Source organism: Marmota flaviventris, chromosome 2, assembly GCF_047511675.1.
Source record: "Marmota flaviventris isolate mMarFla1 chromosome 2, mMarFla1.hap1, whole genome shotgun sequence".
Classification (NCBI taxonomy): Eukaryota; Metazoa; Chordata; class Mammalia; order Rodentia; family Sciuridae; genus Marmota; species Marmota flaviventris.
Genome location: NC_092499.1, coordinates 13408639 through 13424030, shown reverse-complemented (window position 1 = coordinate 13424030; position 15392 = coordinate 13408639). Strand labels below are relative to the sequence as shown.

General features: G+C 35.7%; 1 protein-coding gene across 3 annotated transcripts in view; it reads right to left on the bottom strand.

The window, feature by feature from the left end:
* The window catches only part of Trip11 (thyroid hormone receptor interactor 11), a 68852-nt gene that overhangs the window by 17314 nt on the left and 36146 nt on the right, over nucleotides 1–15392 (bottom strand). For all 3 annotated transcript variants that reach the window (XM_071607594.1, XM_071607595.1, XM_071607596.1), the window contains exon 16: nucleotides 11877–11976. In XM_071607594.1, coding sequence (XP_071463695.1) covers nucleotides 11877–11976 — 100 coding nt within the window. The remainder of the gene's footprint in view (nucleotides 1–11876; nucleotides 11977–15392) is intronic.

The window sequence follows — 15392 nt, the reverse complement described above, 5'->3', positions numbered from 1 at the left end:
GTATGGTGGTGCATGCTCACAGTGCCAGTTACTTAGAAGGCTGAGACAAGAGGATCCCTTGAACCCAGGATTTGGAAGCCAGCCTGAACAACATGGAGATGGAGAGACCCGTCTCAAGCAAACAAACAAAAATTAATGACAGACATTTTCAGAGTAAAATTCATGGAACAGATTCTGATACAAAGTATCAGATTCTGAGTAGATTCTGCTGCACACAATTTTAGCAAAATAAGTTAGAAAGTCAAAATGTAATTTAAGGCCAAAATCTCAAGAATAAAATTTCTTAAACCATTATTAAAATATATGGTTAGTTCCTGAGCTAATGTGACACAGAATGCAAAAGGCTATTTCAAATTCAAGGAGTAGTTTAAATGTATTTTGATATTTGTGTCCAGAAAAAGAACAAAGTCAGAATTAAGGGAAAAGGGTTGAAAGAAATGTGTTAACTGAGAGGCTAGAAAAAGGCAACCACCCACTTCCAAGGTCTCCAGAGGCACCTCTTTTTCTCCAGGAACATTTACTCTCCTCCCATCAGAGATTCTGAATTTTCTCTTTAAAAACTGAAGACTAACTCAAACCACAATTTGAACTGCATTTACACAGGTAGGCAAATAGCACCATTTAGAAATGACTTTAAGCCAAATACAATATTCCTGTGAAATAACCTCACACGCCAAAAGGATTCTTTAGAAGTTAGAGTGGGAGATGGATCAAGGACTTAGGAATACAACCAGAGACCCTGTGTCTAATAGAAGAAAAAGTAGGCCCTAATCTCCATTATGTAGTATTAGGCGCCAACTTCCTTAATAAGACTCCTAGAGCGCAAAAATTAAAACCAAGAATCAATAAATGGGATGGACTCAAAATAAAAAGTGTCTTTTCAGCAAAAGAAACAATCTGTGAGGTGAATAAAGAGACTACATCTTGGGAGCAAAAGCAAATCTTCACCCCTCACACATCAGATAGGGCACTTATCTCTAGGGTATATAAAGAACTCAAAAAGCTAAACACCAAAAAAACACAAATCAATAAATGGCCAAAGACATGAACAGACACTTCTCAGAAGAGGTTATTCAATCAATCAACAAATATATGAAAAAATGTCTATCATCTCCAGCAATTAGAGATGCAAATCAAAACTACTCTAAGATACCATCCCACTCCAGTCAGAATGGCAGTTATTATGAAGACAAACAACCAAAAGTGTTGGCGAGGATGCGGTGGAAAAGGCACACTCATACATTGCTGGTGGGACTGTAAATGTTGCAGCCAATATGGAAAGCAGTATGGAAATTCCTTGGAAATCTGAGAATGCAACCACCATTTGACCCAGCTATCCCTCTCCTCATTCTATACCCAAAGGACTTAGAAACAGCATACTACAGGGACACAGCCACATCAAAGTTTATAGCAGCACAATTCACAATAGCTGAACTGTGGAACCAACCTAAATACCCTTCAGTAGATGAATGGATTAAAAAAACTGTGGCATATATACACAATGGAATATTACTCAGCAATAAGAGAGAATAAAATCATGGCATTTGCAGGTAAATGGGTGGCGTTGATGCTAAGTGAAGTTTGCCAATCCCAAAAAAACTAATGCCAACTGTTTTCTCTGATATAAGGAGGCTGACTCATAGTGGGGTAGGAAGGGGGAGCATGGGAGGAATAGATGAATTCTAGATAGGGAAGAGGGGTGGGAGGGAAAGGGAGGGGGTAGAGGATTAGCAAGGATGGTGGAATCATCCAAAGTACATGTATGTATGTAGACACGAATTGGGTGTCAACATACTTTATATACAGAGATATGAAAAACTGTGGTATATGTGTGTAATAAGAATTGTAATGCAAAAAAAAACAACAAAGTACATGTATAAAGACATAAATTGGTGTGAACATACTTTATATACAAAGATATGAAAAACTGTGCTCTATATGTGTAATAAGAATTGTAATGAATTTAGCTATCATGTACTTAAAAAAATAAAATCAAATTAAAAAAAGTGAAATAAAACTATATATAGTTATATGTGTACTATATTCATAAGTTGTTGTGAAATAAATAGCAGAAATAAATACAGCATTTAAAATATTACTTAAAGTCTATACCCATATACACACAGCATATAAATATGTACATGTTTTCAATTGTGTATCAGTGTATGTTTGTGTAAATATACAGAGAAATAAGAGCACACAATAGATATCTATATATTGGTATATTCAAGAAAAGTATGAAAGAATAATACCAAACTGCTAAATGTTAATGAAGAGTCTCTGCAAGGGTGGATGGTGGTTTTAGTGTAGAATTAGCAAGACTTTAACCTATAGTTGAGTTTATGTCTATATAATTTAATGTTTATATTAAATTAGCCTTTTAAAATATTTATCAGAGAAATGTGATAAACAGCCATGAGTCTAAAATGGAATGGGTAGATACTGTCCAGAAGTTAAAAAGTTGGGCTGAATTAGGGAACTTAAGAGTGTGGATTGATAACGTTGGATGCCATGCAGCAGGCCTTTGGGGATGCAGAATAATGACATAAACACCATTTTATTTATGAACAATTAATGGATTTATAATATTTAATGTAAAAATATGATTTGTATTTTTCACTAAAAGTATTTTTTGTTTAAAAAAAAAAAAAGAAGTTAGAGTGGGGAAGGGGTGTGTTTAAGTTAAGCAATACGAAAGATTGACTCTAGTATGGGGAGAGAGTGACTCTGAGCACAGGACACACTAAACTTCCACAGTGGGGTTTTCAAAACTCTATAGACAGAGCCACAGTCTTCATCACTTGATTTAAAATTAAAATCAAACACAAAGTGTAATTACAGTAAGTCAGCATATCATAACTTCACATTTTGTGATCAGTGACAGTGCGCTATAATACTGTCTTCAGACAAAATCTTAAAATTAATCACACTCCCTACAAAGTCATTTGGATATCTCATGTCTAATCTCATCCTATGGACAAGACCCACGTCAGCTCTACTGAACAGTCACTTGACTGAAAACAATATACAAAGCCCAGAACTTGAGTCCAAGACCTAAATATGAACCATCGTCCTATCATTAGGATCAGATGTTGTTACTTTTTTGAAAAATGAACATGTTTATCTCAAAGGATTTTGAGAGAATTAACTGAATAATCAAATGTGGATTTTCTAAACAGTAGAGTCCTATATAAAACATCAGTACTCATTCACCTGATTTCTTAAAATAACTAATGAGGAGTTCATCTTTCAGCAGCCCTAATCAATATCAAACGTATGTTACATTTCAGTTAATGCTAATATTTTGTGATTTTTCCCTCCATTTTTCATATTTTAAAAAAAATAATTTTTGGTTGTAGTAGGACACAATACCTCACACGTACTAGGTGAGTGCTCTACCGCTGAGCCACAACCTCAGCCCCCATATTTTTCATCTTTAAGAACTACAACAAAGGGGTCAATAGAAGGAAGAAAAAAATATTATAAAGATAATTTCATTTATATATTTAAATGTCAGTAAACAAATTTGGTCTGGTGTCCTATTTTCAATGGCAATCTTGAAAATAAATTTAAACCTAATAAAATATTAAATCTAATATAAAGAAATTTCACTTATTCATTAAATATAACCAAAGGAAAATTAGGTAGTCTTTTTATTATAGAATTTCAATGTATACAAGACCACTATACTTCAACACCAAATAATATTTTTTTTTTACAAATATCCTATCTATTTATAATTTGAAGTTGAGATATATTAGCATCTGCTTTGCCTTTTAACTCAATTCTTATCAACCCTATTAGACATGTAATTTTAAGGTCTAGAGTACATGGTTACTTCTTTTTTGTCCCATAATCATAATTATTGATTTCAGAGTAAAAAGTTAACTTCCTAAAAATGAACTTGAAGAAATTTTATAAATACATTATAACCTCACTAATTTGAATTCCACTGGATTATAATCTATGATTAAAACAAAATAGTATAACAAGGTCTGTTGAATTATTTATTTGGTTAATTGGAATTACTCTATTATTAGTGTATATACTTGAAAGAGGTTTTGTTTGTTTGTTTTGGTTTGTTTTGGATACTGTGGATTGAACCCAGGGTATTTTACCAATAACCGTACATCCCCAGCCCTTCTTATTTTGAGATAGGATCTCACTAATAAATTCCTTATGGCCTCACTAAATTGTGGCCTCAAACTTGTAATCCTCCTGTCTCAGCCTCCTGGGTCATTGGGATAACAGGCATGCACCACTGTACCCTGATGAAAGATTTTACATAAAATTTTTAATATGACCAAATCTGTTCTCCCTCTCCATTTTCCTCCCTCACCCTTTATTATGAATGCAGATAATTTGTACTATATTTTTTTAAAAATATTTTTTAACTGTTGATGGACCTTTATTTTATTCAGTTATTCATATGCAGGGCTGAGAATGGAACCCAATGCCTCATACATGCTAGGCAAGTGCTCTACCCCTAGGTAGAGCATAATTTGTACTATGTTTTCCATACTGAAACTGAAAAGCTGTTTAAGAGTGAATGAGTCAAGTTACATAGTATTTGATTTAAAAAGGTTACACAGACTAGCCAAATCCCAAAAGAAAGGATTGCAATTTTGTCAGAGAAAAGCAATATTACTGTAATATTTCCCTATTACAAATCAGCTGGATGGACTATATCCAGCTCAAAGAAGTGTTCTGGTCAGCCCACACAGGGTTTTCATGAAAATGCAAATTAGTTGTCACACTAACAAATGGGGATATTTCAAATGAACATCCAGATTTCCAATATCTCTTGAAAGATTGGAGATTTATCAACAATGGGACCATATGCTTGTGCAGAGCTAAAAATCTGCTGTACCCATAAAAAAAAACTTCAACTCATCAGTCTCTATCCTCTTCCTTTGCTCTCATATTATCATTCTGGTTCAGTTGACAACTTGTGTTTGTGATCCATGCTTAAGAGTTTCATTTCTCCATGCAACAACCCATTTCTAACTCCACCTTCCCAGCCCCCACATCAAACTACATCCTGCCTCCCCACACACCTGCATTCACATGTACACTGCACTTGGTTATTATTAGGCAAACATGTCTTTGGCCAGTTATTGGATTATACTAACTCATGTGAGTTTCTCCTCCTGTCTGGAATGCTTTTCAGCAACTTCTTACTACTTAATTGTACCTAGTTTTCACTCTCGTGGGGTCTTCTATACCCAACAGCCCTTCATTCCACAAACTAAGGAGAAAGGGTTGCACCTACTTGACACATGTTGTCTTCCCTTTTCTGCCTGTCAATCTCTTGAAGTAGACCTTTGTCCCTGTCTTTGGTAACTCCAATACCTACTGCAGTGTTTGGTATACAGAAGATAAAAAAATGAATATTTGATAAATACAGAATGATTTTTCTGGGGCTGGGGTTGTAGCTCAGTGGAAAATCGCTTGCCTTGCACATTTGAGGCACTGATTTCAATCCTCAGCACCACATAAAAATAAATAAATAAAATAAAGATATTGTGTCCATCTACCTAAAACAAAAAATATTTTTAAAAAAAGAATGATTTTCTCTAAAAAGGGAGAATATCTGGGAAAAAGCAAATAATAAATTATTCATGCTCTGAATTATCCAGCTCAAAGAAGTGTTCTGGTCAGCCCACACAGGGTTTTCATGAAAATGCAAATTAGTTGTCACACTAACAAATGGGGATATTTCAAATGAACATCCATAAAAAATGTTAACTCAAAACGTTCTCACTAGTACATAATTTACTTTTTCCTTTATACTAATTGTTTTTGAAATACTAAAATTTCTAAAACATAGTTCATTTAAGATACTAATACTAGGCAAACATACTTAAAAATGTACTCATTAAGGCTGGATGCAGTGGTATATGCCTGTAATCCTAGCAACTCAGGAGGCAGAGGCAAGAGGATCACAAGTTCAAAGCCAGCCTCAGCTACTTAGCGAGGCCTTAAGCAACTCAGTGAGACATTGTCTCAAAAAATAAAAAAGGCTGGGAATGTGGCTCGGTGGTTAATTGTCCTTGGGTTTAATCCCCAGTAAACAGCACCCCCCACCAAAAAAAAGTAACCATTAAGGTCAGACGAGGTGGTGCACACCTGTAATTCCAGTGGCTCTGGAGGCTGAAGCAGGAGGATTCCTAGTTCAAAGCCAGCCTCAGTAATTTAGTGAGGACCTAAGCAACTTAGTGAGACTGGTCTCAAAATAAATAAAAAAGCTAGGGATATGGCTCAGTGGTTAAATATCCATGGGTTCAAACTCTGATTTAAAAAAAAAAAAAAAGAGGAAATATTAAGTTGAAAAGAGCTTAATTATTTCCCTAAATTTTATATATATATAAATTCAAATTTGGCATTGTCTAGTATACCCATATGTTTATATCATCACAAATAACTTTTTAACCATTTATGGCAATTCAGAACACTGCATCTGGTACTTCTTATATGTTTCCTCTAAAATCACCACTTCTGCCAAAAACATCTATAAAGAAATCCCTCAAAGGTTTGGGTAACAAAGCGTCTGGGAATGTATTTGGCCTATGGTCAACAAGTCATTATATGTTTTCTTGTATAAATCATGTCCTAGAAAACGGAATGTCTTTATTTAAAACAAAAACTCTATCATAAAGCTCCGCAAAGGAAGTTCCATGAAAAACATTTTAAGCTTCTTTTATATTTGTAGTTTTAAAATGGTTTTAAGCTTCATATTATAGTAAGTTTTTACTGGAACTCATTTTATACATTCTTTCAGATTTTCTTTTTAAAAAATATTCTAAGGAAATTTTCCATTCTCAACTCTGAAGAAGACTTTTTTTTAAAAGAAGTTTCTAAGCTTTCTTTTAAAGCAGGTGGCAGGGGAGGGGGCAGGACACAGTAGTTTGGAACCTTTTAAAATAGAGGTATAAAATGGCAGATAGACCCAAAACATTTTCCCAACTTAGAACTAAATTGTACTGCATATGAAAATTTGTTTTTCTTTGCATATCATAAAATTCACCACTCTTTTAAGTAACAGTTACTGAAACAAGAACTATTATTTGCTAATTATTTATCCAATCATTTTCATTTAAGCAGGAATTTATCTCAAGGATGATGGTAGAAGTGAAAAAAGAATGACAGCGAGATAACACATCTTTTAATGGTTCAGCTACAGTCTAGGTTTACACTGATGTGTATATCTCATCAATAACAATTTTATGAAAATTCTGGATCTAAATATACTCAATAATGACACCGTCCTATCTGAGTTTGAAAAAACAAATATAATGTGGTATGTGAAATAAGTCTTCTTAAACTTTTTCAAATTACAAATGAAAAAGCATGCCTTCAGGTGGAATAATTCCAAAACTAAAGGATAATAGTAACCCTTCTACCAGTCAACACTATGTATTAAAATATAGTACTCATAGGACCTTAGGGTTTCCTTTTATTGTTACTCGAGAGGTATAGCGGGGAATATGTAAGTCAGTTTTCAACAGTTCTCACAGTTTTAAATAGTTCTTATTCTTTGTAAGAATCTACAGAGAAGTGAGGGGAGGGGAGGGGAGGGGTTGGGGAGATAGGAAGGATAGTAGAATGAAACAGACATTATTATTACTGTGTGTATATATGTGACTGCATGACCAATGTGATTCTGCAACCTGTACACTCAGAAAAATGAGAAATTATATCCCATCTGATTCAAATGTATGATATGTCAAGGTCATTGTACTGTCATGTATAACTAATTAAAACAAATTTAAAAAAAAAAAGAATAAGAACCTACTAGTGGTGTAAGGCTCTCCTTCAAGTTCCTTTCCTCCACATTATGCTGCCTGACCCTTAATAGGTTCTAGAGAAACTAAATGCACACTTGTCATATGATCACTGTTGTGCGCCACTGTCTTAACTCATGGTGTATCTGTGCTATATATAGTTTCCTTTGTTCCTTGTACAAAGGGATCTCTCTAATATGCTACACAGCACCTAATACAAAGTCAAGTGATTGGTTCTCATTAAGTAGCTAATGCCCAATAAAGCATCTACCTTTACATTTTTCATACAAGGCCTATAAATACCCTCAACTCATGATCCCAGTTGAATGTTCAGGGCATAATAATTATGCACTCTAAGAAGGGCTGAAATCATGAGCATGATATTGGTGTTTTGATACTGGTGTCATATGCAACCATTCTCTTTTGTTTGACTAGACTAAATCATCTCATCTCTGATAGCAGTGATAAAAATCAACCATTGTGAATAAAATACCACTTTTTAAAACAAGTTTCCTAATATTGTTTAAATGTTGAAACTGCCTATCAACTAATCATTAGTGTACAAATGCTTAGAAGTAAAACAATACTTTGCCTCTACATTGAAGTCTCTATGTACTTCATCGCAACAAAACCCAATCTGCCTTTTTCAAAATTGTTTCTCCTGGCAAAAATTTCTGCTGTCTGGCCAAGTTTAGTGTTAAAAATAAAGTACAGTATTACAACATCAATCAACATTTAAAGTACTTAATGATTTATGAAAGAAGTATACAATAATTCTTTTTGAAATAAGTAAGCCAATCAAAGATTTATTTATATTATCAGATCAATAGTACAGTTTTGAGAAAATCACATTTGTGTGTTTAGAGATATAAAAGTGGTATTAAACACTTAGGTAATATAAGAAAACAGACTTACAGGAGGCTATAAAAGGCAAGAATAATTTAAAGGGCTGGGGATATAGCTCAGCAGTAGAGCCACTTGCCTAGCATGCCAGAGTTCAATCCCCAATGCCAGGGGAAGAGAGGAAAAAATTTAAAGACAGAACCCACTGCAGCTTTACTTCCCTTCTTGTCTGTGTGACTCTGGCCCCTTGCCTGCTTTTCAAATACCATGTGTACAAGCCTCATGGCACAGTTTTTTTTGTTGTTGTTGTTGTTTTTCCCTTGTGGCTAATACTGATTCCACAAATTAAGTCCAAAGTTCTTACACTGTGATGATGAGTAAAAATTGTAATCTTTTTGAAATACAGGGGATAAAACCCAAGGGTTTTTTTATAATCTACTTCAAATTACTCTATCATTGAGCTACATCCCTGGCCCTGTCTAAATTTCTTAGTTGATTTTGAGAGAGGGTCTTGCTAAATTGCCAAGCCTTGCCTCAAATTTGCAATCCTCCTGCCTCAGCCTTCTAGTAGCTGGGATTGTAGGTGTAGGCCACAGCACCAGTGAGTTGTAATTTTTTTACATGAATAGGAAACTAGTCCACCTAAGTCCAATCAGACATGATCAAGAAAATCTGAAAAGATTCTACCACTGGGAGTTTAAATGGGAATCGAACAAGTACTAAATACTGCAAGGACTCTGGCATCCTTACCAACTACAACAAATCACAGATTTTTTAAAAAATCTTATAATCTACTGCAGATTACTCAGGTGGCTGTCTAAAAGGGAATGCATGGCCTTAGATAACATGGAAGCATGGCACAGATAATAAGTTGGTTCAGAACTCACCTTTTTAACTCCATGAGTTTGAGCCTAGCCCTAAGAGATGAATTCTTTTTTTTTTTTTTAATATTTATTTTTTTAGTTTTTCGGCGGACACAACATCTTTGTTTGCATGTGGTGCTGAGGATCGAACCCGGGCCACACGCATGCCAGGAGAGCGCGCTACCGCTTGAGCCACATCCCCAGCCCCAGAGATGAATTCTTTAGCTAACCCATTACATAATCAGTGTCCCCCCTCTGGACTGCCATATGTGTTCCAAATGATGCTAAACTGTAATGGCCTTCCATCTAAGTGAATTTTTCCCAAAAAATAACATCTCTTAGTAAAGCAGTCATTTCAACTGTGAGGGAACAAAATAGATGATACTACCATATCTTCCAGGAAGGTGAAGGTATCCAGAACAAAAGATAAAGTCAGACTATATATAACCATTTTCCTGACAAGAATGTAATAATGTATAAAGATCATAACTTCGGGCATGAGTAAAGAGATCAGCGTTCAAATCTCAGTTTCTTTACCTTATAAAATGGAACTAATACCCACTTACTTTAGAATTGTTATAAATGGCAAATATAATAAGAAAGGATTAGCTAACACAGGCTCTGCTGTCAAATGCCTGCAATAGAGCTTTAGAACGTATGGTTTCTTTGCTGCTTATTTCCAGGCATATCCACTAGACTTGGTTTCTAAGCTAGCCAATTCTTACAAAGTAGAGGGCTTTTAGTTGGTGGTAATCTGCCTCAAATCAAGTTATTCTGAGGAAAATTACCTCATACCTTACTGGGTGTTTTTATTTATAAAAATCCCATATTTCCTTTCTTCTGCTGGATTTAGGCCAACTTACTTAGGTTCTCCTTTGGTATCCATGCTTCAAAGGTTTTTGCCTGCTTACCCCCTTAATGTCCAAGTCACTCTTCTGTTTTGACAGTACCTCTGCTTTTCCACCTCCTTCTATTTTGCCTGTTTTTATTTTTTTTATTCTAATTAATTTTTTTCTATATGACAGCGGAATGCATTAGATTTCTTATGACACATACAGAGTACAATTTTTCATATCTCTGATTGTATACAAAGTTTATTCACACCAATTTGTGTCTTCATAGATGTACGTTGGGTAATAATGAACATCACATTCCACCATCATTTCTAACCCCATGCCCCTTCCCCTCCCACCCCTCTGCCCTATCTAAAGTCCGTCTATTCCCCGCCATGCTTCCCCCTCCCTACCTGACTATGAATCGGCCTCTCTATATCAGAGAAAACATTCAGCATTTGGTTGAGATTGGCTAACTTCACTTAACATTATCTTCTCTATTTCTCTTTTGAATCAGATGGTATGTTTTTCTTAATTCCTTCATTGCATGCCTTATTACCACCATGCCAACAAAGACACCCAAGGATTAGGGATTTCTAGGCTCCACCATGGGACCTCTCCTATCACCTTGAATCATTACCCACTACACATAGTCTTAGAATAGCCTCAACTTCCTGGTTACCCCAAAATCAGAGATTAAATGAGGACATGTCATCATTGTCAGCTGTTAGAATCAACAAAGCATTATGAGCCACTTGATAACCTGAACCCCAACTGATAATCCTAAACACAGGGCTCACCTTAGGGAACAGATAGGACTTATGATACCTTACAAGCATGAAAAAAAAAAAAAAAGGAAGGAAGGAGGAAGGGAGGGAGGAAAGAGGGAGGAAGGAAAAAAACATGGTAAGTGTCTGCCTGTGTGTTAAGTCCAACTACTGTCATAAAAATCTAGTTATACCCAGACATTCAATTCATAAAAAGTTACTCTTTGACTTGAGAATACTGTCCTCTCCAACTGCTTGCCCCCTTAGTATCTGGATTCCTAAGATGCCTTCAGTTGGATGCACATGAACCTATCAGGGAGAAGTCATAACCATAAAAAGTTGAATTAGGGGCCTGGGGCTGTAGCTCAGTGGTAAAGTGCTTGCCTTGCATGTGTGAGGCACTAGGTTCGATCCTCAGCACCACAAAAAAATAAATAAAGATATTGTGTGTCCATCTACAACTAAAAAATATATTAATAATTTTTTTAAAAGTTGAATCAGTCAAATCAACCCCTTGGATGACAATAGGATGACAACCAACAAAACAGCATCGTTTCAACATTCAGGAGAATTAACTGGACATCCAGATCCTTCTTAATAAATCTGGTTTCTTTAGGATCAGACTCAAATAGAAGCAAAACAGTCATAGGAGATGGAGATGGAATTCACACACCAAATAAACTATTGGACTCATTCAACTGTGCAAATGCATAGTGGAAGACTACATTTGATTCAACACAAGTACTGTTGGGAAGAACAAAGGAAAAGAAAAACAAAAAAACCTACTTTGTTTTTTAAGTTCTTCAATCTGTTCTTCCTTTAGATCTAACTGTTCCGTAAGTCTGGAAGCAGAATCCAACACAGCATTTGCTTCATCCAAACGTTCCTGAGGGAGGAAAGTTTATTAAAAAGCAGTATCCAAAAATGGTTCTACAAACTATCAGTCTGGGATAGAATCAATCTTTTACACCCTGGCTGATGAAGCTGCACCTCTATGACCTCGGGCAAGTTAATGCAACTAGTAAGTATCAAAGACAGAACCTGCAGTCTTTCACATACAATACTGCCTTTATGAAAGAAACTAAATAAAAAAGAAGATGCTACAAAAAAAAGACCACATGGTGACAGAAGTAAAATAATTTAACAATAGGAAAAATAAAATTACAAAGATACAAATTCAAGAAACACAACAAATGTTCTCACTTTTTAAAATTTTTGCCAAGTATAACACACATAAAATGATTGTTTCATTATGATTTCATTACTTTAAATCATTTACTTAATTACTATTGCATTTGAACATTTCTATCCTGTTTACAGGACAGTTGAATCTGCTCTTTTATGAAAAACCTCTTTGCCTGTGTGCGTCTGCTGCGCTGTTTTCTTTGTTAACTTGTAATTACGAGTACCTTGTAGATATGAACCCTCTGTCATCTGTGCTACACAAATTTACAAGATTTGCCACTTGTCTATCGACTATTATTACCACTTGTCATTTAAGTATTTTTATAATGTATATAGTCAAACATGTCCTACTACTTTGCTTTCACAACTTAAATTTAGACTATTGGAATCCTCCTTGCCCCTAGATTAAACATGTAGTATTTTAGATTCTACTGCAAGATAATTTTGGCGGGGGGTGGGGGGGTGGGGGAATTAACCAGGGATTTAATCTAGGGGTACTTAACCACTGAGCCATAGCCCCAGCCCTTTTTATTTTGAGATAGGGTCTTGCAAAGTTGCTTAGGGTCTCACTAAATTGCTGAGACTGGCCTTGGAACTTGTAATTCTCTGCCTCAGCCTCCTGAGCTGCTGAGATTACAGGGATGTGCCCCATGCCCAGCTATTTTTTTTTTTTTTAATATTTAAATCATTAATACAGTGGAATACTTTTTTCCAGTGGAATACTTTTGATAATTCCTAGCTCACTGAATGTCAGAAGAACCATTTAGTCACTGTAACAATTGAAAATATCCCCATGGTGCACACCTGTAATCCCAGTAGCTCAGGAGGCTGAAGCAGGAGGACAGCAAGTTCAAAACCAGCTTCAGCAACAGCCAGGCACCAAGCAACGCTGTGAGACCCTGACTCTAAATAAAATACAAAACAGGGCTGGGGATGTGGCTCAGTGATGGAGTGCCCCTAAATTCAATCTATATATATTCCCAGATATCTAACACCACTTCCAGTTGAGACTTCTTGCTTTAATACAACTGGAATTTATTTTTGTATCTGATGTTAAGATGAAGTCTGATTTTATTTTCTTCCTTATGGATAGTTTCCAACGTTATTATTTAGATAATTTAAATAAACTTTCAATCCCCTTTTCTCAGGGGTTAGTTTTAATTTTCAAGTATATCCTGGGCTCTTTCTCTGAATTCTTTGGTTCCACTAATCTAGTCAACATTGTAATGGTTTGTGGCTCTATTTTGATATCTAATCGGCAAGTCTCTCCTCATTGTTATTCTTTTTCATAATTTTCTTGGCTATTCTGGAGAATTTACCCATCTAAATTTCAAGCCAAGTTTTCAATCTGAGTGATAGCTTTCTTGCTGTATTATCTTGGATAAGCTACAGTCTCTAGCTATTCAATCAAATATAATCTAGATGTTGCTGGAGAGGTATTTTGTAAATGCACTCAAATCCCTTAATCAGTTGAATTTAAGGAAAGCACATTATCCTGGAGAATTCTGGGTGGGCCTGACTGAAGTTCTTAAAAAGCAGGGATTTAGGCTTCCCCAAAAAAGACTAAAAAACTCCTTCTGTGGACAGCAGCTTCTTTTGTGCTCATGGAGATTTGTCCTGCTTATGACCTTCCTGACTGCCTGTGGACAGCATCTATGGCCTGTGCCTACGACTTCTGCTTGCCTTTGATGTGGTCTTCCCATCTTAACCACCATCACGGCAACCTTCAGACTTGCTTAGCCAGCCTCTACAATTATGTAGTCAACTCCTTATAATAAATCATGTTTATATCCTATATAATACACATATAAACTTATATATGCACATACATGTACACACATACACCCCACTAGTTCTGCTACTAAGGGTTGAACTCTGATACACAGAGCAACTGAAACTAAATTTTAGATCAAAATGTTTTATTCAGGGCTGAGGATATAGTTTAGTAGTAGAACACCTGTCCAGCAAGGCCTTGAGTTCAATCCCCAGTACTGCCCCCCCCCCCAAAAAAGTAATATTCCAAGTCCAAGAAACTAAATTTAATATAAAGGAAATTTAATAAACTTTCAAATGATATTTTTAAACCTTGTATTTACATTCATGAAATTATCAAAGCTTAAAACTACACTCAAGTATTTTCAAACATCAGCATTTATGCTGTTATTCTTTCTGGGTTTTTATTTCAGTAGTTTCAGATTCTATCTTCATTAATTCCCTCATCATTTCTTCTGGTTTATTTTGTTCTTTTTTAAATGTATATTACATTTTAAAATTAAAACACACACACACACACATATACACACAACACTAGTTTAAAAAAGGGACCCGGACTTCCATGCTAGCAGTTGGACAGATGGGATACTTCAGAACCACTGGACATAACTAAAAGCATTGGATAAAATGTAGCCTGTAAAACCTATCCATGAACCTACAAGAAAGCACAAATGGTCAACAGCTACACTAAATGATGTGTGCCCTCATTAGTAGTCAAGGAGATGCATACAAAAACTGTAAGAGAGTCCGTCTGATATGGTTTGAATGTGGCCCCCTAAGTTCATGTGTTAGAATCTGAGGCCCAGTGTGATAGTGTTGGGAGGCCGGTCTATTGGGAGGTGCTAGGTCATGGGCACACCACCCTAATGTCATTATTTCAGGCCTGGGCTCTTTATAAAGGACAAATTCAGCCCCCTCTTGCTTTCTCTCTGGCCCTCTCTTTGCCCTTCTGCCAGGGGTTGGACACAGCAAGAAGGACCTCATCAGACACTAGTCTTGGACTTCTCAGCCCCCAGAACCATTAGCCCATAAAATTTCTTTTCACTGCAAACTATCCAGTATATGGTATTTTGTAATAGCAGCACAAAACAGACTCAAACAAATTCCCAATCACCAGTTTGATAAAAACTTAAAAAGCCTAATAATGTGAAGTGCTGACAAGAATGCAGAACAAGAACTCCTGTGCATTCTTGGTAGGAGTATATAAACACAAAAGAACAAAATCTGCCATCTGCAATCCGCCATAAACATCTATGACTCAGCAATTTCAACCAAAATGTATACCTGAAAGAAATTCATGTGTGTGTGTACCAGGAGATATAAACAACAAGGAAGTACGTAACC